The sequence below is a fragment of the Podarcis pityusensis genome (genome assembly GCF_964106645.2).
Source record: "Podarcis pityusensis genome assembly, chromosome: 17".
NCBI lineage: Eukaryota > Metazoa > Chordata > Lepidosauria > Squamata > Lacertidae > Podarcis > Podarcis pityusensis.
This window is the reverse complement of record NC_138042.1, coordinates 37882292-37906645: the sequence shown is the minus strand read 5'-3', so window position 1 is coordinate 37906645 and position 24354 is coordinate 37882292. Positions and strand designations below refer to the sequence as shown.

The window sequence follows — 24354 nt, the reverse complement described above, 5'->3', positions numbered from 1 at the left end:
CTGCTTAACTCTTGAGTTTCTTTCGCCTTCCCTTTCGTCTGCCTTTATGCTGAAAGCCATTTGATGTTATATGCTTTTTAGTGTGCCATGAAATGTTTCTGTAGGAGAAATACAAGTAAACAAAATAACAAATTGTCCCTAAACAAAGGTATAGGTTAACATTTCAGTATACTAATTCTGTTAACAACTAGAAGAGGTAATGAAATGCCTAGCAGTATTTATTCTGTCCCGGAGATCTGGAAAATTTGCAGCATTAAAATATCACTAAGCAGAACTGAAATAAGGCAATATAATACATTGTGTGACAACATGTGGTCAATCTTGTGCAAGGATAATAAATGGAAACTCCTATCTTGCAAGAGTTTGGGACATTTTAAAATAGATCTTCAAAATTGTATTCAGTATTTCAGCTTGGCCTGAACTTTTCCCTGTTACTTTAAGAATTATTGCTACTATTGTTTACTGGAACACAAACTGGAGATATCTGAAGCCTTTAGTTCTGTTCATAGAAATATAATCAAAGCAAATGCAGTTATGATAGTATCTACATGTAGGTGGCTAAATAGGGTGCAGATGGAATTGTACAACTTGTGAAGAACAGTTCTTTTTAGTTTAGAGATTTTATAATATCTTCTAGACCAAGGGTAGCCAACTCTCAAGAGACTGCGATCTACTTTCAGAATTAAAAACTGGCAGTGATCTACTCCCCCCCCCCCCTTTTGGTGTTCAACTCAAAGTTGTTGAGGTTTTTTGGGTTCAGCTCAAAGTTGTTCAGCTTTTTTTAGGGAGGAGGAAAGCCCCGTTTTTTGGGGGGGTTCAGCTCACAGTTGAGCTTTTTTGGGAGGAGTTCTATGGGGGGGGGTTAAAGGCAAGGGACAAAGGGGTAAAATCACTCACAAGAAGATTGCTATGGCTCAAAACAGCAACACAGAGAAAGCTCCATCTTCCCTTCCAGAGATCATACAACAGATCATACAATGGAAGGTGGGGCAGGAGTCAGTTTTAGTGATGCTAAGGAAAGGGAGCCAGAGATCGGCCGCAATCTACCAAAACCTCGCGGGGATCTACCAGTAGATCGCGATCGACCTGTTGGACATCCCTGTTCTAGACATATGAAGGTCTTCGTGATCATTGGCCATGCAAAAGACCAGGTGTTCAGAGCCAAATGATGGAGAGTTGTCAGGGTGACATAATAGCTCCTACCACCCCTTTTGAAAATACCCTAGAGTCAAGTGGACCCTGATTTCCTGATATGCATATATACCTTTCAAGGTGAATACATGTCTACATTCTGGAACACAATGAAAAGGAGAAGGAACAGGCATTTTCTTATTGGATATTACTTTGACAACAGCTCCTCCAGGCAGAGGGGTAGGAAAAGGAGAGGATGTGGAATTGCATGTTTCTGCACTCCGTCTGTATGCAAATAGCTGCACTTTTAAGTTTAGATTTAGTATGTCATCCCTAATATTGGTTCAAAGTCATGGCCAACGATGATTTCATTTTTTATTATGTCAGTTTCATTATGATTCTTGTTGATTTTGAAAAAGTTGAGGTCAGGAGAATACCCTTGAATTTATGTTGCCTCTGTAGCATGATACTTACTTTTTAAGCTTAAAACTATAGCAAGCATAAGTGACATGGTTGCAGTGGAGTTTCCTTCATTTGCTACTGCAGAGAATGCTTTTTTATTTCTGTGCTTTATCCTCAGAAGCCTTTTCCTTTAAGCTAACATAAGCAACCCCCTCTTGCGTGTGACTTTTAAGTCTTCAGCATTAAAAGGTGTCATGAAATGTTCAACTGCTTCTGTTAATTACAGGCTGCCTGATGGGCTTCGAAGACAATATTCTGCTGTCTAAAAGCAGCCATATGGGACAGCTGTATTGTGTGTTGGCTACATGAAGCAAATATTCACTTTGGCTCTTAGCTTAAAAACATAACAGAAGGCTTAATGCTAGTTTATTCTATGTATGGGAAGCTTCTATTTTTGTCCCCTACCCTTCTTGCTGATTATACAAAGTGGCTATTTGTGGAAAGTTCTAATATATGAAGGGTGTTAAAGATTTCTTCCTGCTGGATTCTTAGAGCATGCTAATGTTATAAACCAGGAATTGCATTTTGAATACTTAAGGGTAAAGGGAATCTGGCTAAGAGTCAGCTTCGTCTGAATTTTTCGTTTGATGCTAAGCAAAATGGGGATTATCCCGGACTTAATGAAAATGTCACTTTAAAGCAGGACATGGAATTCAAGGTCAAGTAAAGGCTCACAAAATAAGAAGCATGGCATGAGTCAGATAAGTTCATGTGTCGACACTGTTCAAAGAGAAATTATGGCATTTGCGTACTATGACGAATCTTTGTTGCTTGGACTTGGTTACAAGCTGGATGGAGTCCAAAATATATCAAACATTTTTTGTGAGCAGCCTGTATTGTCTAGTACTGTACCTATTTTAGTTTAAACAAATGCATGTATAGTTCTCTTCAGGAAATTATTTTTGAGTTCTGGTTGAACTCTAAAGCTTCTCACTGCTTTATGTGTTGTTTCATTTGGTCCTGATAAAAGTCTTTTGCTACTATTGCTTTAACCTGCATGCAGTCTTGTTCAGTACTTCTTCCTTGCATCTTTTCCGTTATCCGGTGGCTAAAGATCTTTTGTTGTCTTGTTAATTTGGCTTTTATCACCCCAAAGTATACAAGGATAAGATAAGATGTAGGATTTATTTGTTTGCTTGCTTGCTTTGCTTACAGCATTTATAGTTAAGCAAATCACCTTGTGCATGAGCTATGCTTTAGGAGGGGGAAGCTAGTCAGGTTTTTTGCCCTGGGTGAAGCCTCCAGAAGAGCGATTGAGGCTCCCAGCCTGTGTGTGTATGGGTATGCAAATGTGCATGGGGGTGTGCCAAACTGGGTCTTTGACCCAGGTGAAATAAAGCCTAGTTTCGCCCCTGGCACATGCAGCCCTTGATCTTCCTCTAGCAGGACATAGAACATAGGAAGCCACCTTATAAGAATTGTTCTATATTGTAGGTTGAATTTCATTCTTCTGCTGCCTCCTGTAGGTGGCAACACGGCATATATATGGTTTGTGCTCCAAACCAGAATTGAATTATATCAAGACCATATCTTGATAAGGATTTTTCATCATGTGTTTATCTGTTCTAATTGCCTCCAGTTTGGCCCTTGCTGAGCAAATTGTTTACTGTGTAAACAGTCAAATGCAATCCTCTTTTCAAGCTAGATTTGCATAGCTACTGCTGCTGACTTCAATGGATTTACTTGCTTTTGTTGATATTGGAGAAAAGTCGCTGCCTTGAAAGTGCTTAATCTCTAAAATGAAGGATGTCAGGTTTCTGAAAATTATTTCTACTAACCAGGATGTAGTTAGCTAAAACCCCAGATTGCGAGTGCTGTGTGGAATTGTAATGATATCCTGTGGTTTATGGCTTTTGGGGATTGCAAGCTGCTCAGTTGCTTCTGCTTCGCTCTCCCCTGGTGCAAGCAGGAACAGCAAACCAAACTTGTTTCATCCGAACTCAGGGCTATGATTCCCCCCCCCCCCCGACAAACCACAATCAAGAAGCCATTGTTGGTTCTTGGCTTGCTGCTTGTGGTTTTGTTTTAGGGAAATAAACCATGACTCTGGGTTTGGCCATAACAGTAAGCCTTGAAACCTTGGCTCGATTCTCCCACTTGCACCTGGGGATGAGGGCAGCATGCATTGGTATGCTGTGTAATATATTGGAACTAGTATGACGTCTCATATATGAATGAGGACATTCTGTAGTTTCTGAATAATTTTTATGCTGGTGAGTCCTGGTTCCAATTCAGCCGTGCATTGAACATAGCTTTTCAAAGGTAACAATTTACCATCTCCCTGGTGACTTTTGTTCCAGGCTGAGTGCCTTTTCAGCTGTCTTTGGTTTGGTATATTGTTTTCCTTTTGCAGTTGCGTGTGTCATTGTTCTAAGCCTATCAGTGTAATGAAGTCTTGCACAGCAAAGGGAAACCCCTACCAAAAACTCGAAACAGGAAGTTTAACTGCTGAAGATAGCTGAAAATAGAACAGGCATCCTTGTGCCACAAATAACTCTTAATGGTACTATTATCTAGAGCTAAACTACGTGTTTGTTTTTTATTTGTTCGTATTCTCTCTGTCTCTCTCTCTCTCTCTTGAAAAAAAAGTGCAGTTTCCCTTTTCTGCTGCTGTATAGCATGTTGATTAGTTAATGTGTTCAGTATAATAACGGCACTTAGATGGCTTTAAAAGCATTTATAGAATCATTGCTATGCTGTGTTTTGCTAATTGATTTTAATGGCTCATATCAAGATCATATTCTAGAAAGGGCTTTCAATAATAAATGAGAAGCAAAAATTCTACAGCTTTGTCAGGGTGTCTTGTGACATCACCACATAGAATTAATGTAGCTAAATTGTCTGCGGTGACTACTGTATTTAGAACAGGAATAACTGAGACTCTGTGTGGTGAGGACAGTATAATTAGTCTCTGTTTCCTTAGTATCCTCTGTGGGGACGAGGAAGGGGAAGATGGGATTGGAGAGAGTAATTAAAATTGCATCTTTCCACCCACTTTCAGAAGCAGAAAATATATGCGCATAGTGGTTCCTTGGTGCATATCCACTTTAAGCCGTACACTGACACGGAGGCAAAGGAAGTGACTATTCCCTTTGATTGTTAGAAACCAGTCAGTAGAAATTGCGTCATTTGATAACGTAAAGAAGGGAGAACATTCCTTTTGCAATCTTTGTGTAACAGAGAATTTTTTATGCCTGGGTCACTGGGTAAGAAGTGGCTGGCACTACATCATCCTTTTTATTCATCATCACTGTCATTTTATTTCTTTGCCACTTTTCCAAAGTTAAAGCCTTGCTCAAGGTAGTTTACAACATGAAAAGATTTACATTACAAACATTACAAAAACAGAACACATCAAAAAGTACACAACCTTTCCACACAAGTCATAGGGTCATTAGATCTAAAAATAAAGATACAAAAAATTAATATCAATAACAGCAGCAACCCCTCCCAACAGAACTTCTAAACAATACCCCAGCCCAAGACTCAGTTCAGCAGGCTCAGCTTTTGTAGCTGGAGTCAGTCAGGGCCCCTTCCCGCCCAGGCCAGGTGGAACAAGGCCTGCAAGACAGGGAGCAACTCTTCCAGAACTCGTAGTTAAGATTGATCCTTGTCATTGGAACATTGGTTTTCTTTCTAGCTTTGCAGCATTTTCTCCTGTGATTTATTTTTGTTTTTTCCTTATATAATTTTGTGCCTATATATATTTGCCTTTCTGGGATGCAGATCACTATACCATGATGGTGTGAGTACCTAATTGATCGTCCTGTGTCCCTTCTAAGGATGTGGTTGGCAATGTTCTAATGGGATCTCCTTACTGAAGTGTGATTAAGAAATTGTATAAATACAACTAATCTTTAAAATTGCTTGATTGGACTGCTGCTGACTCAGTATTCTCACAGGAGATGTTAAAAAAGAAAAAAGATTCTCACAGAGGGCCTTGGTTTCTGATTGGGCATAAACCAAATACACATTAATTAAAAGTCACCCAAGTTGCTCAGTGTTTTCAGTTGCCTATACAGTAACAGTTATGCTGCACCTGTAGATCTTAAGGGCACAGTATACAGTTAAAGCACACTTTGTTTTCTGTGCAGGTTCCAGTTGCACATTGTTTAGGACCTCCAGGACATTACAAGAGAAAGTTCTGTGCCGTGTGCAGAAAGCTTTTGGAGTCTCCAGCATTTCGCTGTGAAGGTAAGGCTGAACTGTAATGGATCATGGTGTTGTCAGCTTATTCTAATTGGTATCTTAACTTTTCTGCCACCCTGGCAAAAGCACAATATTTTTAAGACACTTCCTAGAATGATAAATGAGGACTTACTAGGAAGTGTGAGGGATTGTAGAGAGTGCGGGGAGGAAACCTGTTGATAAGCCGAATTTCTCTCTTCCCCCCCTTTCCCAGCATAGTTACTACCCTTGAAAAATGTGCTCTCATAGCATTTACCAGTTGTTGATGTTGTATGAGAAATGGCGAATTCGTAGGTTAATCTCAATGTACAAATCTAATGTAATTTCATACAAAACAGCCTTCTATCTAACCCAATATCTGTCTGTTTCAATTGATGGTGGGCCTCCAAGGTCTTGGGCAGAGTTCTAGCAAGTGCAAAAATTAGAGACAGGCCAGCTCCCCATGTCCAGGAGATCACCTGAGGGAAAGGCCATTGACACATAAAACAAACTAGATAGATGAGCCATCAGCAAGGCTGAGACTTGCCATTCAGGCAAATGTGCAAAGTCCCTCCTGGATAGCTCTGTTAGTTAGAAGATGGAAGGCTTTTATCTGTTAACAAAAATCTCAGTGAAAAGTAATTTAAAGAAAAAACTACTCTGTATTTGAAACTATAGCATGTTCTGCTTCCCAAAGGGACAGAAATATTTCCCAGGTTTGATGCATTAGTTACTGTGCTTTTTAGGGGGTAGTGCTAAACATGGGGTTTGTTCTCCAAAATGATTCAAAACAATTGCAGAAATATGACATTGCTTGGAATCCGTTGGACAATATGGGATTTTGAGTTCTGTTAACTTGTGACATTAATTGGGAACCCAGGTTTTAGTATCAGTTCCTCATTTTGAGAGTGGGATTTGTGGTGCCAAAGGGGTTCAAACTATTGCAACATTTTGGCACCGGTTTGGAATGGATCCCAAATTTTGGGGTTCCTATTTAATAAGATTTTTAAGATCCTTTAACTGGTAATTCTAGGGACTGGAGCTGGGTTCTTTTGCATGCAAAGCACTGAGGGCAAATCTAGACATGACACTATTCATGACATTAGAAATTGAGTGGCTGTTGGTTGTTTGTAAATAGCAAGCATGCCTACCTCTGCTCCAGGTCAAGTCCCTGGTGGTCTTCAGAATAGTGTCTTAATGCTTTGGCCCTATTGTGGTTCTGGCCCACATTGGGCCTCTGTACTTGTTACTTTAGGGACGCGGGTGGCGCTGTGGGTTAAACAACAGAATCTAGGACTTGCCGATCAGAAGGTCGATGGTTCGAATCCCCACGACGGGGTGAGCTCCCGTTGCTCGGTCCCTGCTCCTGCCAACCTAGAAGTTCAAAAGCACGTCAAAGTGCAAGTAGATAAATAGGTACCGCTCCGGCGGGAAGGTAAACGGTGTTTCCATGCGCTGCTCTGGTTTGCCTGAAGCGGCTTAGTCATGCTGGCCACATGACCCGGAAGCTGTACGCTGGCTCCCTCGGCCAATAAAGCGAGATGAGCACCGCAACCCCAGAGTTGGCCATGACTGGACCTAATGGTCAGGGGTCCCTTTAACTTTACCTGTTACATTAAAGCCACCCACTTGGATGGATTTAAATAAAATTAGGCAAATTTATGGAGGATAAGGCTATCAGTGTCTGCTAGCCACAGTTGCTGTGCTTTGCCTCCACAGTCACAGGCACTGTGCTTCTGAATACCAATTGCTGGTGCCTGCAGGAGGGGAGACTACTTTTTTTGCTCTGGTCCTGCTTGTGATTGCATCTGGTTGGTCCTTGTGAGAACAGGATGTTCGACTAGCTGTGGCATTGGCCTGATCCAGTAGGCTCTTCTTAGGTTCTTATGGTTCTGCTAATCGTGTATATGATGTTGCATCTTTACTATAATAATGATGAAATATATTTTAAAAGTAAAGTAGGAGAATTAAAAATAGAGATAAAAGCAAGAGTAAAACAAACGAGAGGCAATTTCCTCCCCTTTCCCTCTGTTTACTCCTAGTTTGTGAGCTGCACGTGCATACAGATTGCGCCCCGTTTGCTTGTAGTGACTGTCGCCAGTGCCATCAAGATGGCAGTCAGGATCATGTAAGTACAAAAGTTTTTGTTTAAACAACAGAGGAAAGAAATCTGTTAGGAAAGCTTTGCTTCCAAGGGCCTAATGCAAAGCTGAACTTTTTGTTTTTGTTTTTTTTAATGATATTTATTAAAGATACATGAAAGTACAGAATAAAGAAAAAGTATAAAGTTTTAAGATATAACAAAAACAGTAAAAAATAAGAAAAAAAACAACATACAAAATAAAACAGTTAAAAACACAATAATGTTCCATAACCTATCTTCCTTACTCTTATTTCCCCGGACCTCCTCATACCTCCCTTCTTTGTATTCCAATTCAATTTGTTGGTTCAGCAAATCCTTACCATTAATCTTTTACCCAATTGTTAACCTTTTTTTCCATGTCTCTTAAAGCATTACAGCTAAAAACCTCTTAGTTTCTATCCAACATCCTTCTAAAGTTCCTTAATTTTGCAATATTTCTGTAAATAGTCCTTAAATTTCTTCCAGTCTTCTTTCACCGACTCTTCTCCCTGGTCTCGGATTCTCCCAGTCATTTCCGCCAGTTCCATGTAGTCAATCACCTTCATCTGCCATTCTTCCAAAGTGGGTAGATCTTGTGTCTTCCAATACTTTGCGATAAGTATTCTTGCTGCTGTTGTAGCATACATGAAAAAGGTTCTGTCCTTCTTTGGCACCAGTTGGCCGACAATGCCCAAGAGAAAGGCCTCTGGTTTCTTCAGAAAGGTATATTTAAATACCTTTTTCAGTTCATTATATATCATTTCCCAGAAAGCCTTAATCTTTGGGCACGTCCACCAAAGGTGAAAGAATGTACCTTCAGTTTCTTTACATTTCCAACATTTATTATCGGGCAAATGATAAATTTTTGCAAGCTTGACTGGGGTCATGTACCACCTGTATATCATTTTCATAATATTCTCTCTTAAGGCATTACATGCCGTAAACGTCATACCTGTGGTCCATAACTGTTCCCAGTCAGCAAACATAATATTATGGCCAACATCTTGTGCCCATTTAATCATAGCAGATTTCACCGTTTCATCCTGAGTATTCCATTTCAACAGCAAGTTATACATTCTTGACAAATTTTTAGTTTTGGGTTCTAACAATTCTGTTTCTAATTTTGACTTTTCCTCTTGGAAGCCTGTTTTCTTATCCAAATTATATGCCTCCATTATCTGATAGTAGTGGAGCCAATCTCTCACTTTATTTTTTAATTTTTCAAAACTCTGCAATCTCAGTTTATCTCCTTCTTGCTCCAAAATTTCCCAATATGTCGGCCATTTGGCCTCCATATTGAGCCTTTTCAGAGCTTTTGCTTCCATTGGTGACAGCCACCTTGGGGTTTTATTTTCCAGTAAGTCTTTGTATCTTATCCAGACATTAAACAATGCTTTCCTAACAATATGATTTTTGAATGCTTTGTGTGCTTTGACCTTATCATACCATAAATATGCATGCCATCCAAATACATTGTTAAAACCTTCTAAATCCAAAATGTCTGTGTTTTCAAGAAGTAGCCATTCTTTCAGCCAGCAAAAAGCTGCTGATTCATAATAAAGTTTAAGGTCTGGCAGGGCAAATCCACCTCTTTCCTTGGCGTCAGTTAATATCTTAAATTTTATTCTGGGCTTCTTGCCCTGCCAGACAAATCTAGAAATATCTCTCTGCCACTTCTTGAAACAGTCCATCTTATCTACAATTTGTAATGTCTGAAACAAAAACAACATTCTAGGCAATACATTCATCTTTATCACAGCAATACGGCCCAGCAACGAGAGTTTCAAATTTGACCAAATTTCTAAATCTTTTTTCACTTCCGTCCAACATTTTTCGTAATTATCTTTAAATAAATTCCCGTTTTTGGCTGTCATATTAATCCCCAAGTATTTCACTTTCTTTACCACATTCAATCCTGTCTCATTCTGAAACCTCTCTCTTTCAATCGGTGTTAAGTTTTTCTCTAAAACCTTAGTTTTTAACTTGTTCAATTTAAAACCTGCCACCTGACCAAATTCCTGAATTAATTCTAAAACTCTTTTAGTACTAGATTCTGGCTCCTGTAACGTCAATACTAGGTCATCTGCAAATGCTCTCAATTTGTACTGTTTAGCTCCGACCTGTATGCCCTTAACCAACCGGTCCTTTCTAATCATATTTAGCAAAACCTCCAGGACCGATATAAAAAGCAGTGGGGAAATTGGGCACCCCTGTCGTGTCCCTTTTTCTATCTTAAATTGTTCCGTAACCACATTATTTACAATTAATTTAGCCTTTTGTTCAGAGTATATTGCACCTATACCATTTTCAAAACCTTGGCCTACCCCCATCCCATGCAGATTCTTCTTCATAAAACTCCAAGAGATATTATCAAAAGCTTTCTCCGCGTCAACAAATATCAATACTGCTTTGGTGTTTATATTCACTTCTAATTTTTCCAAAATATCAATTATATTCCTCAAATTATCAGACAGGTGTCTTCCCGGGAGAAAGCCCGCTTGGTCTTTATGAATCTCTTTCATCAATATTTTTTTCAATCTCTTGGCCAAAATGTCTGCAAAAATTTTGTAATCCACATTAAGTAACGATATAGGGCGATAGTTCTTAAGCTGAGTCTTTTCAGTCTCTGTTTTCGGTATAAGTGTGATATACGCCTCTTTCCACGATTCTGGTGCCCCTTTCCCCTCCAATATTTCATTGCAGACTTCCTTCAAAGGTTGCAGTAACCACTCTTTCAAAGATCTATAGTATCTGGAAGTCAGCCCATCCGGTCCTGGAGATTTGCCCAATTGCATATTTTGTATGGCACCTTCTACTTCCTGTTCAGATATTTTATAGTTCAGCATTAATTTACTTTCTTGAGAGATTTTTTGTAGGCCATTTGTCTTCAAAAATTGGTCTATGTCCATTTCCTTCTGTGGCCCTTGTGTGTATAATTGTTTAAAGTACTTCTGGAAGCAATTTCTAATCTCATTTGGATTATGTATACTCTTTCCTTCCACTTCTAAATTTATAATAGTATTTAATTTTTGTCTTTTTTTCATTTGCCAGGCCAACAGTTTTCCACATTTATTAGCTGATTCAAATGTTTTTTGTCTCATTTGTTTGATTTTCCATTCTATTTCCTGATTCATCATTTCCATATATTGTACTTGATATAATTTTATTTCTCTCAAAATCTCCTGGGACTTTGGTTTTGCTCTCAATTTCTTCTCTCCTTCTTTTATTTTTTCCAAGATTTTATCTTTCTTTTCATTTTGACTTCTCTTCTTTATTGCATTCTGTTGTATCAAAAACCCTCTCATCACAGCTTTGCTTGCATCCCAGATTACTCTTTTTTCTACATTGGTATTCATATTTATTTCAAAATAATCTCTCAAAGTCTTTTGGGCCTTTTTGTAAACTTCTTCATCTCTAAATAAGGTGTCATTCATCCTCCATCTAAAGGATCCGGTTGTTGTTTGTTTCAAAGCTGAACTTTTTGTTACTTGCTTCGAAGACTCTGTCGTTAAATGTTTGTTTTGGTTGATTTTTCTGGACTTACTGAAAGGTTAGATATTCGGATTTCGAGTGCAGCTAATTCAACTGCTTTACCAAGATTCCAAAGCAATTTTAAAGGTTGCAGTACATTCTTTAAATAATGGATTTATTTAATTGCTGTAGGATACATACCATCATCACTGGAGGGAGGGAAATCTTTCTTCAGGTGCGCGTTGTAAGGTCTGCAGGAAAACGTGTGGCTCTTCAGAGGTTCTCTCGGGTATGAGATGTGAATGGTGCGGCATTCTGGTACGTAAACAAGATTTATTTGGTTTTTTTCCAAATTTGATACCCTGGCATGTGAACCTGCCAGAATCCTCAAGGCAACTTAAAAGAAAGAAGCAGTGAAAGGTAGTTTAGCTGGAAGTCCATCACAGTATATTATATATGATAAAACAGGATGTTAATGTATTCTCTGTTATAATTAAAGATGGTTGTTTTTAAACAATTTCATATGTGAAGTTTCCCTGTTCTCCAGAATGGACGAAAGGTGTGGTGTAAAAACATCAGATAAGTAAATAAACAGAATAACAAAATAACTGAAATGTCCATAATACAGTGCATGTAGTCTGGAAAAATATCATGATAACTGTCATTACAATCCATAAGTGGTCACTATGTAAACATTTTTTAGAAAACCCATCTGGCTGGGTTTCTGCTATCTTAAGAACTATCTAACAGGACAGTAAGTGTACTCTGGACATTGCAAGTAAAATAACTCAGAAAATGTAAACTGCCTTTCTTTACTCTTCAAATACATTTTGTTTGTTTCTGAATGGCAACATTAAACTAAGAATGTACACTACTGTAGAAATTCCCTTTTAGGTGTAACAGTATGTGGAATTATTTTCGTAGCAACATACTCTGCTTTAGACTACCCTTCCTTTGTGTTTGTGATTTGGTTTCTATTTTAAACATCATATGAACATAGTTGTTTTCTACTGAAGCAGATCATGCCCCTCTAGCCCAGCACGTCCTCTGACTTGGCTGTACATGCCCCAGTGCTTCAGACAAAAGGTCTTACTCAGTCTTGTTGCCTGACATCTTTTAAATTGGAAATGCCAGGGAGTGCACTCTGGACCTTCTGTGTGCATAGGATGTGTACTGCTACTCAGTTGAAGAAGAAGGGTTTGGATTTGATATCCCGCTTTATCACTACCCTAAGGAGTCTCAAGGGACGCGGGTGGCGCTGTGGGTTAAACCACAGAGCCTAGGACTTGCCGATCAGAAGGTTGGCGGTTCGAATTCCCGCAATGGGGTGAGCTCCCATTGCTCTGTCCCTTCTCCTGCCAACCTAGGAGTTTGAAAGCACGTCAAAGTGCAAGTAGATAAATAGGTACCTCTCTGCCGGGAAGGTAAACAGCGTTTCCATGTGCTGCTCTGGTTCGCCAGAAGCGGCTTAGTCATGCTGGCCACATGACCCGGAAGCTGTATGTCGGCTCCCTCGATCAATAAAGCAAGATGAGCGCCGCAACCCCAGAGTCGGCCACGACTGGACCTAATGGTCAGGGGTCCCTTTCCCTTTAAGGAGTCTCAAAGCGGCTAACAATCTCCTTTCCCTTCCTCCCCCAAAACAAACACTCTGTGAGGTGAGTGAGGCAGAGAAGTGCAACTACCCCAAGGTCACCCAGCAGCTGCATGCGGAGGAGGAGGGAATCAAACCCAGATCACCACATTACGAGTCCACCGCTCTTAACCACTACACCACACTGGCTCATTTGTCTCTCTTCCCTATTGAAACCACATGTTTCCATCTAAAATACTTGTATTGAGCTAGGCTTAAGGCCAGGCAGTATGTGACAGTGGCAAACCTGTCTCTTTTTAAAGTCTGGGTCTGCCTCAATCTTACGTAACACAGGGAGTGGGTCTTACTGTGGGTGTTGTCCAAATCTGCAGTTTTCCCCTGCAGCAGACTGGGACCCACGTCCCAGCATTTTCTCTCAGCTGGGATCACTTCCAGTGATGGGGCACTGGGAGACAACTTGAGGGCAGGGCGTGCAGTGAGGCTTCAGCATCCCTCCATCCTGCTCAAAAAATTTGACCTTGGTGATCCCAAACTTGCATTAGGTTTGTGAGCATTTGTTTTGCTTATTCTTGCAAAGCCAGAAATCATCAAGTTGAAAAGGTATTAGGCACAGAATCTGAATACATCTAAACTTGTATTTTATTGTGCTTTGGCAATCAGTAATAGTGCTTCCAGTGTGCCAGTGTGTTATATTTGCTACTCATTAAACTCCACAGGTTACAGAACTATCTGTTTAACCAGGTTTTTATATATATATAAAGAATATGGTTAATGAATCTCTATAGGGAGGAGAGAGGCTGTGATCATTGTACTTTGTGTTCAGTTGTACTTTGTATTTCATTTCATTTCATTTGTAAACTAGCCAGGAGGGGAAACTAAATGAAGATAGTTTTTTAAAACAAACAAAAAACTAGAAGAACTGAGGCAATAAGCTCTTACTTATCTGTAAAATGGACTGTTCCCCAATATGAAATGGCTCCCTGTTTAATTTTACAGGAAATTGCTGATCCACGCTCACATTTTCTGTGTGACCAAGCTTCTTCCATTCATTGAACTTCTGAGCACATAGAATATGAATATTTGAGCTCACATGGGATTAACTTTGCTTACTGATATTTAATATCTGTCTTCTGTGACTAAGGGGATATACCGGTAAAATAACACAGAATTTTAAAGTGTTCATAATTATTTACCATATGATAAGGGATCTGAAAGAAGTACTAACTTTGTCAAAGGTTGCAACTTTTTTTTTGGTGCCCTTTATCTCTGCCACACACACACACACACACACACACAGCCAGCTAGCCACAAACTGTGGGTATAGATTAATTTAAATTGGGTGGGAAACAGCTGTCTAGGCTCAAAATTTACAGCTCTGAAATAGAAATTAGACATGACTGATGCTGTGTTTTCCATAGGCTCATGCTGCTTGCTCTGTGATTGTACCTCCAGAATGTACATTTGGAAGACTAAGAAACATGATTCTTCCTCCAAACTGTGTGCACTTATGTTCTCGCAACTTCAGTAAAATGCACTGTTTTCGGATATCGGAAAGCTTACAGACAGAAGCAGGTAAAGTTCTGACTGCATAATATTAATCCATTGGTTTATTTAACAATTTAGTGATTACTTTTTGTTTTTATTAAAAGCCAAAATGCACAATTGTCAAAATGGTATCCTTGTTAAAAGGAGGAACTTCTGAGAACGAGGGTAGGAAGCAAGCCCCTAAGCCTCATTCAGTCCACCCATGTGCTTTCTTACCCTGTGTAGTTCTGGGAATCTGCCTGGCCTGGAGGTGGTTGTTCTGGGCCAGAAAGCATTTCTGAGAGCTAAAGTCTTTGTGAGTCAGATTTGGGTTGAATACCATCTGCTGTCCAGTTGCTTACGTAGGCTGCCACCCTATGAACACTTACCTGGGAATACGTTTAATTGAACACAACAGGGCTTTCTTCTGAGCAGGCATGCATTGTGCTTTAAGAAGTCTTAGACATACTTGTTAAGAATTTACCATTTTAGGCTGCTATTTGCTAAACTAAAAATCTCTTGCTTCTTACTTTTTAAAAAGCATGCTTGTTAGTTTCTTTACATCCCCGTCCCCCAATCAAATTACCTTTATTCAAGATTTTTCTTAGCTTAAAGTAGGAGCGTGCCTGGTTTAAAATATCAACACTTTTTCACATTTTGAAAATGTATTTGCTGTAGAAAATAAGTAGGGGGTGAATAGCTTTAAGCAAGGTGCGTATTTTACAACCTGTCTGGGAACTGTCAGCCTGTGGGCCCATATTGACCTGCCAGGGAGTCCAAGTTGGCTCATGACTTCATTTCCCCCAAGTAATGCCCTACCTACGCATCAGCTGGCATCACTCATAATGTCGTCTGATGAGTGGGAGGACTAGGCCAAATCCTGCTTTAGCTGTGCTCTCCTGTTCCCTGCAGGGAACAAAGGTGCACAGCCAAAACAGCAAAGTTTAACCCCCCCCCCCACACTCATCAACTGAACCTCCATTTTAGAAACAAATTTCTGTACATCAGGAGTCAGCAAACTTTTTCAGCCGTGGGCCAGTCCACCGCGCCTCAGACCATGTGGTGGGCCGGACTATATATTTTTTTGGGGGGGGGGGGATGAACGAATTCCTATGCCCCACAAATAACCCAGAGATCCATTTTAAATAAAAGCACACATTCTACTCATGTAAAAACACCAGGTAGGCTCCACAAACAACCCGAGATGCATTTTAAATAAAAGCACTCATGTAAAAACACACTGATTCCCAGACCGTCCATGGGCCAGATTGAGAAGGTGATTGGGCCGCATCCGGCCTCCGGGCCTTAGTTTGCATACCCATGCTGTACATAGTGCTTTAAAGTCCTGATTTTGGGACTTCAAAGCACGTTGCACCTTAGCTGCACCCATCTGTCAAATTTGGCCCACAAGGCCATTCTTGATGAAGACTTAATGGCCCGTGGAGTCAAAAAGATTCCTCACTTTTCTTGTACAAAGTAAATGACTTTTGATTCATGGCTGAATTTAAGGGGATTGGTTCCTTTTGCAGTGTGTGGGGAAGGTTTGCTTGCTTTTTATATGCAACAAATCTATAACAATGGAACACAAGAAAGGGGCATATTTTAGTGCGTACATTTTCTTCATATTTTTGTCTTTGTGCTTACCCAGGTACAGGTAAATGTTCTGATACTGTACTAGAAAAAAAACACTTAAGAATGATGGCAAACCTTCATGTAAAACATCAAACTAATTTTATGTAGCGCTGAGGCAGTAAATAGCATGTATAAATGTGTTTCCTTTGCCTTGGCTGTACTGAAAATACTTTGTTCCGTTTCTACCATAATATTTTACTGCCACCTAGAGTACATCCTACATATATTTTTTCCCTCAGGTTCTCAAGAATATATTCATATTTCCCTATTTCCCCACAAGGCTAGGACTGTAACTATAATTGGCAGTGCAGATAGGTCTATCTGTGGCTTAATAAGCGATAATAGCTAAATGGAACCTCCATCTTCAGTGTTGAGCAGGATTTGGCCTTCGTCTTCATATTCTGTGTATAAACTTCCAGAGCGATATGCTTGGCTGCTATTTGAAACTACTGGATGAACCTTGGACAGTCCAACAAGTTGATTCTTATGTTCTTAAATTCTTCTGTTGCCTTGCATATCCTGCATGCTAGGTACTTTACAATCCATTATAAATGTGCTGCTTTAGTAAAGCACATTTTAAATCTTGCAACACTTCACGTGTCCTGGAGATAGGTAGGTTTCAGAGCCTTTGGAGAAGGTAATTCGTCAGGTTGTCATTAAACGTGAATGTCAGTGGTCATGAATAAACTTGCTCAAATGGTTGCAAAGATTTATTTTAAGCACACATGAAAGATGGGCAAATGTATTTTAGCGTTACTAATGGTTTCAACCCCGAGTCTTAGCTTAGGGTTTGTGAAGTGCTACCTCCCTCCTAAATATGATTTAGGCTACAATTCTGAATGCAGCTACTAGGCAGTAAGTCCCATTGACCTCGGTGAGACTTCTGAGAAAACCTTTTTAGGATTACACTGTTAATGTTACTGTTTGGTTTTTAAGATCCCTGGTTCACATTAGCTGCGCTTAAGGTCAGTGCTGACATTTCCCTTGAGAACAGTGATGGGAGGAAGGAGCTTGCATTCTTGTCACTGGCCTCCAAGTGCTAATCTCTTGTATGTTTGTATTTTACAAAAAAATTATCTAAGGCACAAATTGACCAAACAATCAATTGGGTGGCTTGTGTCAAAGCTGACCATGTGTCCCCTTTGCTAAAAATGTTAGCTTGGAATTTTTAGTTTGCAAATGCACGGTGTTTCTTTTCAAACCTGTTTGCTTATGTATGAAGCTACCTTTCAAATCTTTGGATAACTATTTATTGTTTTCTGGATAATTTTAAAGCTAACAAAAGCAACTTGGCCAGACCTTTCCCATCAAACAAAAATAGCTTATTGTTTGTGCTTATTCATTAGGTTGCATTATGTAGCTTGAAAAGTGAATAAACCTGTTTCATTTAGATATGTAAACAAGGTGAGGAAGGTATAGGACCTTTGCACATATTAAGTATGAATAAATGCACTTTATGCATATTTAACAATGTACACTCGTCTAGAAAATGACTCCCTCTATAAAAATCAAAAAGACCCAATTGTCTGTCCTTCAAAAATATGAGGAGTAGAAATTGCTTGAAATACTGTATTGAATTTGCTGGAATGGTTGAGTTCTGCTTTGCTGGTGGTTACAAGAATACACCTAAAGCTGTTATGTACAGGCAATCCTTGTTTTGCTCGAGGGTTATGTTCTGTCCTGCTCCACCCAGTTGTGCCATTTGGGTGACATTTTTGGGTCATTTCTGGAGTTGGCGTCATGCATATGTGCACGATTGCCCATCAGTTGGACATGCGTAAATTGGTTGTTGCCTATAGCGATCGTTTTCCACCAGAAATGCTAATGGTATTTTCTGGAATTTTTTTGAAAAGTGGCTTCTGGATCAAGTCAGTGCATGTAAAATCTCCCTCTGTGAGTGGACATTGCATCATGTTTCCATAAGCATGTAGGCTGGTATAGCTGTGATGCTACAGATTAGCCTTTGCTTTCTTTCGGCATATTCTTTTAAACTTGTTTGTGTGTCTGTTCTCTTTTGTCATGTTTTATCATGCCCTCAGCTTTTCCATGCTCAGGCATGGCTTGACAGAACAAGCAACATAAGCAACTGCTTTGGACTGCAATAGTTTTTTGAGAGGCACTAATGAAACGTCTTGTGGCTGGAAAACTGTGTATAATACCAAGGGAGCAAGCCCGGGCTGCCATAGATTTTGAGACACACCCCTCAGGATAGATAGGGCAGTTGTCTGGGGCCATAAATTGTATTGGGATTGCTATGGCAGTGTGTCTCTTAGGAAATTAGTAGATTTTGAAGTAAGATAGCTGTGTTGTAAAGAGATTATGTTGGGAAAGGCGTAATCTGCCATTCTTTTCAGATCAACCTAGCATGCTGCATAGCATACAGTCACTACTTTTGCTTTTGGTGTACATAAGAGCTGTTGCACACATTGCACAGCAGCAAGATCAGGTTGGCTGTAAAGTGTGTATTTATCAGGGAGCCAGAACCCTCCCTGACTTCTTCAAAGACCTGTTTTCAGATCCCCTTTTTGGAATATGCCTTAAACTAATGTGTGAAGAGGCCCTTAGGAAAGAGCATAGGAGTCAGCTCCTAGGGGCTGAGGTCCCTTCGACCCCCTCCCCAATAAAATATTTGAGGGGGCCAGGGCGCCCAAAGTTGATAGGCATTGCCATTCAAATGGTGTGTGTGTGCCGTGTCATGTGACCAGTTATGTGGGGGTGGGGCTTTCCTGCCCACCCCCAGAATTTTATTCAAGTTGGCACCTCTGGGAAAGTGCAGTAATGGAAAATCTTTTGATGGACAGGCCAGGAAACTAGTGGAAGAATTGGCTTTGCATTTCTTAGTTAAGTGATTAACATCCTTTTTAAACAAGAGAAATTCTCTAAGCTGCAAGCAGAATCTGTATGTATTAATTATGCCATGGCTGATCTGTCAAGACTTATGACCAAGTATGGCCTGCATCACTTGATTTACAGAAATTAGGCAAGAGGTCTTCTCCATCCATTTAGGATGGCAATTTGACTTGTTTTTAGACTCCCACAAATACCTTTCCCCCTTAGCTAAAAACTTCCTTATTAGAATTTGAGAAAGAAATACCGAAGAAGTCCTCTCATCAATAAAGCACTTGTTCCTTGTGTCTTGGTGCAAGTTATTTTTATTACTTTTATTTTCTGTCTTAAGGAATAATTTACAAACCTAGAATTGTGGCTCTTCTAAGACTTCATGCTAGATAATGCTTCAAATGTTACTATCCTCAGCTATGAAAGATGACTATTCCATTGTCATTCTATGTCACTCTTTCTCTTTGACCTTCAGTTTGGAGAGTCATATTCGGAGGAATGCTCTAGTTGTCCTTCAGTTTATTTGCTATGAATGGGCAATTACATTTTGCACTTATTTAACATTCTTCTTGTTGAATACTCCAAATGCAGCAGTTCAACAAACCTGGAAGTATCAGTGATAAAAATGCAGAAGAGTTTGGATTTGATATCCCGCTTTATCACTACCCTAAGGAGTCTCAAAGCGGCTAACAATCTACTTTCCCTTCCTCCCCCACTTTGTGGTGGGGGGGGGGGGACAGGGAAATTGAGCCGTTTTATTCTGATGCCAGTCTAGAGAATGAAACGGAGGATGCTCCTACCCATGATAGCAAAACCAGAATCCAAGCTGAAGAAAGTAGTAAAATATATTTGCCATTGGTTTGGGTATATTGGTATATGGATTACCATTGGTATTGGGACATGGGTGGCACTGTGGTCTAAACCACAGAGCCTAGGGCTTGCCAATCGGAAGGTCGGCAGTTCGAATCCCCATGACGGGGTGAGCTCCCGTTGTTTGGTCCCAGCTCCTGCCCACCTAGCAGTTTGAAAGCACGTCAAGTGCAAGTAGATAAATAGGTATCGCTCCGGAGGGAAGGTAAACAGCGTTTCCGTGCGCTGCTTTGGTTTGCCAGAAGCAGCTTAGTCATGCTGGCCACATGACCTGGAAGCTGTCTGCAGACAAACGCCGGCTCCCTCGGCCAGTAAAGCAAGATGAGCGCCGCAACCCCAGAGTTGTCCGCAACTGGACCTAATGGTCAGGGGTCCCCTTACCTTTACCATTGGTATTATGGGATGGTTTATTCTCTACTTTTGTCTGTTAAAAAAAGCATTTGCAGGTTAGATCTTTTTCTGACCCGCATTAAGAAAGTGATAACTGCAGTTATCTTACAAACATTACATTTTCACAGAAAAAAGTGAGGGTGATTTAAATTCTTTAAATGGAGGCATTTCCCACCTTTCCTCTAAGGAGCTAAAGGTGGTGAACATGGCTCTCACATAATAATAATAATAATAATAATAATAATAACAACAATAACAATAACAATAATAATAAAATATTATTTATACCCTGTCCATTTGGCTGGGTTTCCCCAGCCGCTCTGGGCGGCTCCCAACATCATAGTAATAATAATAATAATAATAATAATAATAATAATAATGCAATAAAACATCAAACATTAAAACTTCCCCTAAACAGGGCTGCCTTCAGATGTCTTCTAAAAGTCAGATAGTTGCTTATGTCCTTGACTTCTGATGGGAGGACATTTCACAGGGTGCGTGTGACTACCGATAAGGCCCTCTGCCTAGTTTCCTGTTGCCTCGCTTCTCGCAGGGAGGGAACTGCCAGAAGGCCCTCGGAGCTGGACCTCAGTGTCCGGGCTGAACGGTGGGGGTGGAGACGCTCCTTTAATCCTCACAACAACCGTGTGAGGTAGGTCAGGCTTAAAGACTGTGGCTTGCCCTAGATCACCAAGTGAACTTCATGACTGAGTGGGAATTTGAAACCCTGGTTTTTCTGGGCTCTTAAAAGTATATATGTCAGCTTCATAAAAACAAGAATTCCATGTGGCTTTCCAGTATACGGCTGTAGAGAATGTATATTTATTTATTTATCATGGGCATGCTTGCATGTGTATCTGTTTCAGTAATGTGAGTACTATAATAGGAAAATCTGATAGTATTGTTTTCATCGCAACATTTTATTTTAAAGGATGAACACCTTGTTTTTAAAGGCAAACCTTTAAAGGAGACTTTTATTTTTACAGATGATGACGACGATGTTGACAGTTCAACACAATTATCACTAAAAGAGTCCCAGGTTTCCACAGACTCAAGTAAGTAGCATTTGTTACTAAGCAGAGTGTATCTGTTTGCAGCAAGATTTGTGCTAGGAGCATATGATGCCTTTTGTTGGTGTGGAAAACATGGTACAGTCCAATTTTCAAGGAGTTGGCAGTAAAATGCAACCAGGCATAAGCAGCTGCTTGCAAATGCACTTAGTCATCTCCTACTGTCATAACTGAGAACACATATGTACAGTGCTAGTTTGTAAGCCTTCTTGTGTATTTCCTTTAACAGAAAGACAGGAGAAACTTTATTTTTAATAAATAATAATTCAGTAATATAATTCATTTTGCCCTTTCTCCTCGAAATGAGCTTATTATTTTGCTAGCTTGTTTTCTTTAATACATCCTATTTTTTGGCCAGAATGACTCCCCAAAGTTGCTCGCGATAAAAATCAATAGAAATATGTCATATAATTAGGGATGCATTCTGCCACCTGTTTTTTTCATCTTATCTGACACGTTATTTATTTAATTTTAATTCCATCCCATTTGTGAACCGCTTCTTATGAGACACCTTGAAGCGATTTAACAATAAACAGTAATAATTTAGAACTCCATATATAAAAGGTTGGTTTGCTAAAATGAATGCAGATTTGTAGGTGAATACAATGACTTCCTTCGTAGTTAACATTATAATACCTTCATGTTCAGGGTCTTTAATCGCTCGATATCTTTTTGAAATGTTTGAAGAGCTGTGCTTAATTTTAAGCTCCGTAAAAATAAAAGATGCTGGGTAGAATCCAAGAAACACTGGAACTAGAATGTTTTCTTCCTGTTAGTGTTTTTACTCCTCCAGTACCGGAATATCCCAACTTGGTCCATTTTGCAAAACAGAAGCTCCATATAGTCAATTTAGGTGCAGCCATGGCTTGTTCTCTTGGTTGGCTACATTAATTATACACACCCAACTTTTGGGGGATTGTTTTTCTTCGTTTGTTAGTGCTATGAACTTTCAATCCTCTAGTATTTACTTTGAAGAGTGTAAACCAGGGGTCAGCAAACTTTTTCAGCAGGGGGCCACTCCACTGTCCCTCAGACCTTGTGGGGGGCAGGACTATATTTTGAAGGGGGGGGGATGAACGAATTCCTATGCCCTACAAATAACCCAGAGATGCATTTTAAATAAAAGGACACATTCTACTCATGTAAAAACACGCTGATTCCTGGACCGTCCGCAGGCTGGATTTAGAAGGCGATTGGGCAGGATCCGGCCCCCGGACCTTAGTTTGCCTACCCACGTTGTAAACTGTTGTTTCTGATGAAAATTGCCAATAAGCCACTACGGTGATGTTCAAACCACTAAAGCCATAGTCCATCATGTAACCATTGCTGGTGTATGGTAATATAGTTAACTTCAAATTTGAAATCAAAAGTTGGCAGCCCTGAATCCAAGAGTAAGCTGCTAATGGTAAGGGGGTGTGACAAATGAGTGAAGGAGAAAAAGGTTCAAACTTCACCTTAAAGACATCATCCCTCTTTCAGAGAAATAAAACAAGGTTCATGTGGAAGCTGGTTAATTTCGTTACACTGATGGAAGCAATGTAAATACAATAGATTTCCAATGCAGCTGAAAGTTAAAACTCCCTGCAAATTGTCTCAGTGGTCTGGATGCAGTACACTACTTCGTATTAAATGCTAAAATACTGTTTTCCTTTTAGGTAAACAGATCTTGAAAATATACGACGGGAATGATGCAGTAAAACGCAATCAGTTTCGGCTTATTACAGTCCCAAGGATTACAAAAAATGAAGAAGTTGTGGTAAGAGTGCCTGTTGCGTGCTTTCTAAAATTGTATGGATTCTCAAATAGAAAAATTGAAAAATGTTAACTGTGCTTATATATGAGGCTGATTATTTCATCTTAGCTTTATTATTAAATATTTTCTTTCAAAATAATAACGTTTGTAATAACGTTAAATACTTAGGTGTTCCTAAGGTATTTGTAGTTCACGTGGCATCTGATACAGTGGCTATGTGGTCTAAACCACTGAGCCTCTTTGACTTGCCAATTGGAAGGTCAGCAGTTCGAATCCGTGCAATGGGGTGAGCTCCTGTTACTCTGCCCCAGCTTCTGCCAACCTAGCATACCAGCGCAAGTAGATGTGGCGGGAAGGTAAACAGCGTTTCCGTGCGCTCTGGCTTCTGTTACAGTGCTCCGTTGCTCCAAAAGTGGTTTAGTTAGTCATGCTGGGCACATGACTCGGAAAGCTGTCTGTGGAACACTGGGTCCCTCGGCCTGGAAAGTGAAATGAGTGCCGCAACCCCATAGTCGCCTTTGACTGGATTTAACTTTCCAGGGGTCCTTTCCCCTTTTTTTACCTTGTTAATAAGAACCTGTGCAGGATCACATCTTTTCTTCTGGGAGCCTCTACCCTTTCTCTTGACTAACAATAGTTAGAGCTGCTTCTTTCTGGGATACATATACTATCTTTTAGTACCTCTTTCAGACCTACTATCTTATGCATGATAGTACTACTTACTATTGTGAGTTTTGGGAGCCGGTGTGGTGTAGTGGTTAAGAGCGGTAGTCTCGTAATCTGGTGAACCGGGTTTGCGTCTCCGCTCCTCCACATGCAGCTGCTGGGTGACCTTGGGCTAGTCACACTTCTCTGAAGTCTCTCAGCCCCACTCACCTCATAGAGTGTTTGTTGTGGGGGAAGAAGGGAAAGGAGAATGTTAGCCGCTTTGAGACTCCTTAGGGTAGTGATAAAGCGGGATATCAAATCCAAACTCTTCTTCTTCTTCTTCTTGATTCCCACCCCCACATTTGGGGGTCAGCAACTGCTCCCAAACCAAATCCTTAACACTGTGGAGTTCCATCAGCTACCCAGTTGCTAACGTGGAAATAAAGCAGATTAGAAAAAGTGACATGTGGTAAGCAATATTGCCATAAGGCCACATGTTCCCTTGACCTTTGCCTATCGTACTATGCCTGTCTTCAAAGACCTGCACTGATTGCCATTTGCTACCAAGCTCAATATAAGGAGTTAACACTGACATATAGAACTCTAAATAACTTAGACCTCAAATAGCCAAAGAAGCACCTCCTCCCACATTGACCTGCCCAACTGCTAAAGTCAGCAGTCG

The 24354-nt window shown here is 40.1% G+C and overlaps 1 protein-coding gene across 1 annotated transcript in view; it reads left to right on the top strand.

Moving 5' to 3' along the window:
• The window catches only part of DGKQ (diacylglycerol kinase theta), a gene marked incomplete at its 5' end in the record, with an annotated part of 72687 nt that overhangs the window by 13478 nt on the left and 34855 nt on the right, over window positions 1–24354 (top strand). Inside the window, 6 exons of the mRNA XM_080986734.1 lie at window positions 5688–5787; window positions 7803–7888; window positions 11546–11671; window positions 14366–14519; window positions 21188–21256; window positions 22927–23027. Of these exons, the coding sequence (XP_080842860.1) occupies window positions 5688–5787; window positions 7803–7888; window positions 11546–11671; window positions 14366–14519; window positions 21188–21256; window positions 22927–23027 (636 nt within the window). The remainder of the gene's footprint in view (window positions 1–5687; window positions 5788–7802; window positions 7889–11545; window positions 11672–14365; window positions 14520–21187; window positions 21257–22926; window positions 23028–24354) is intronic.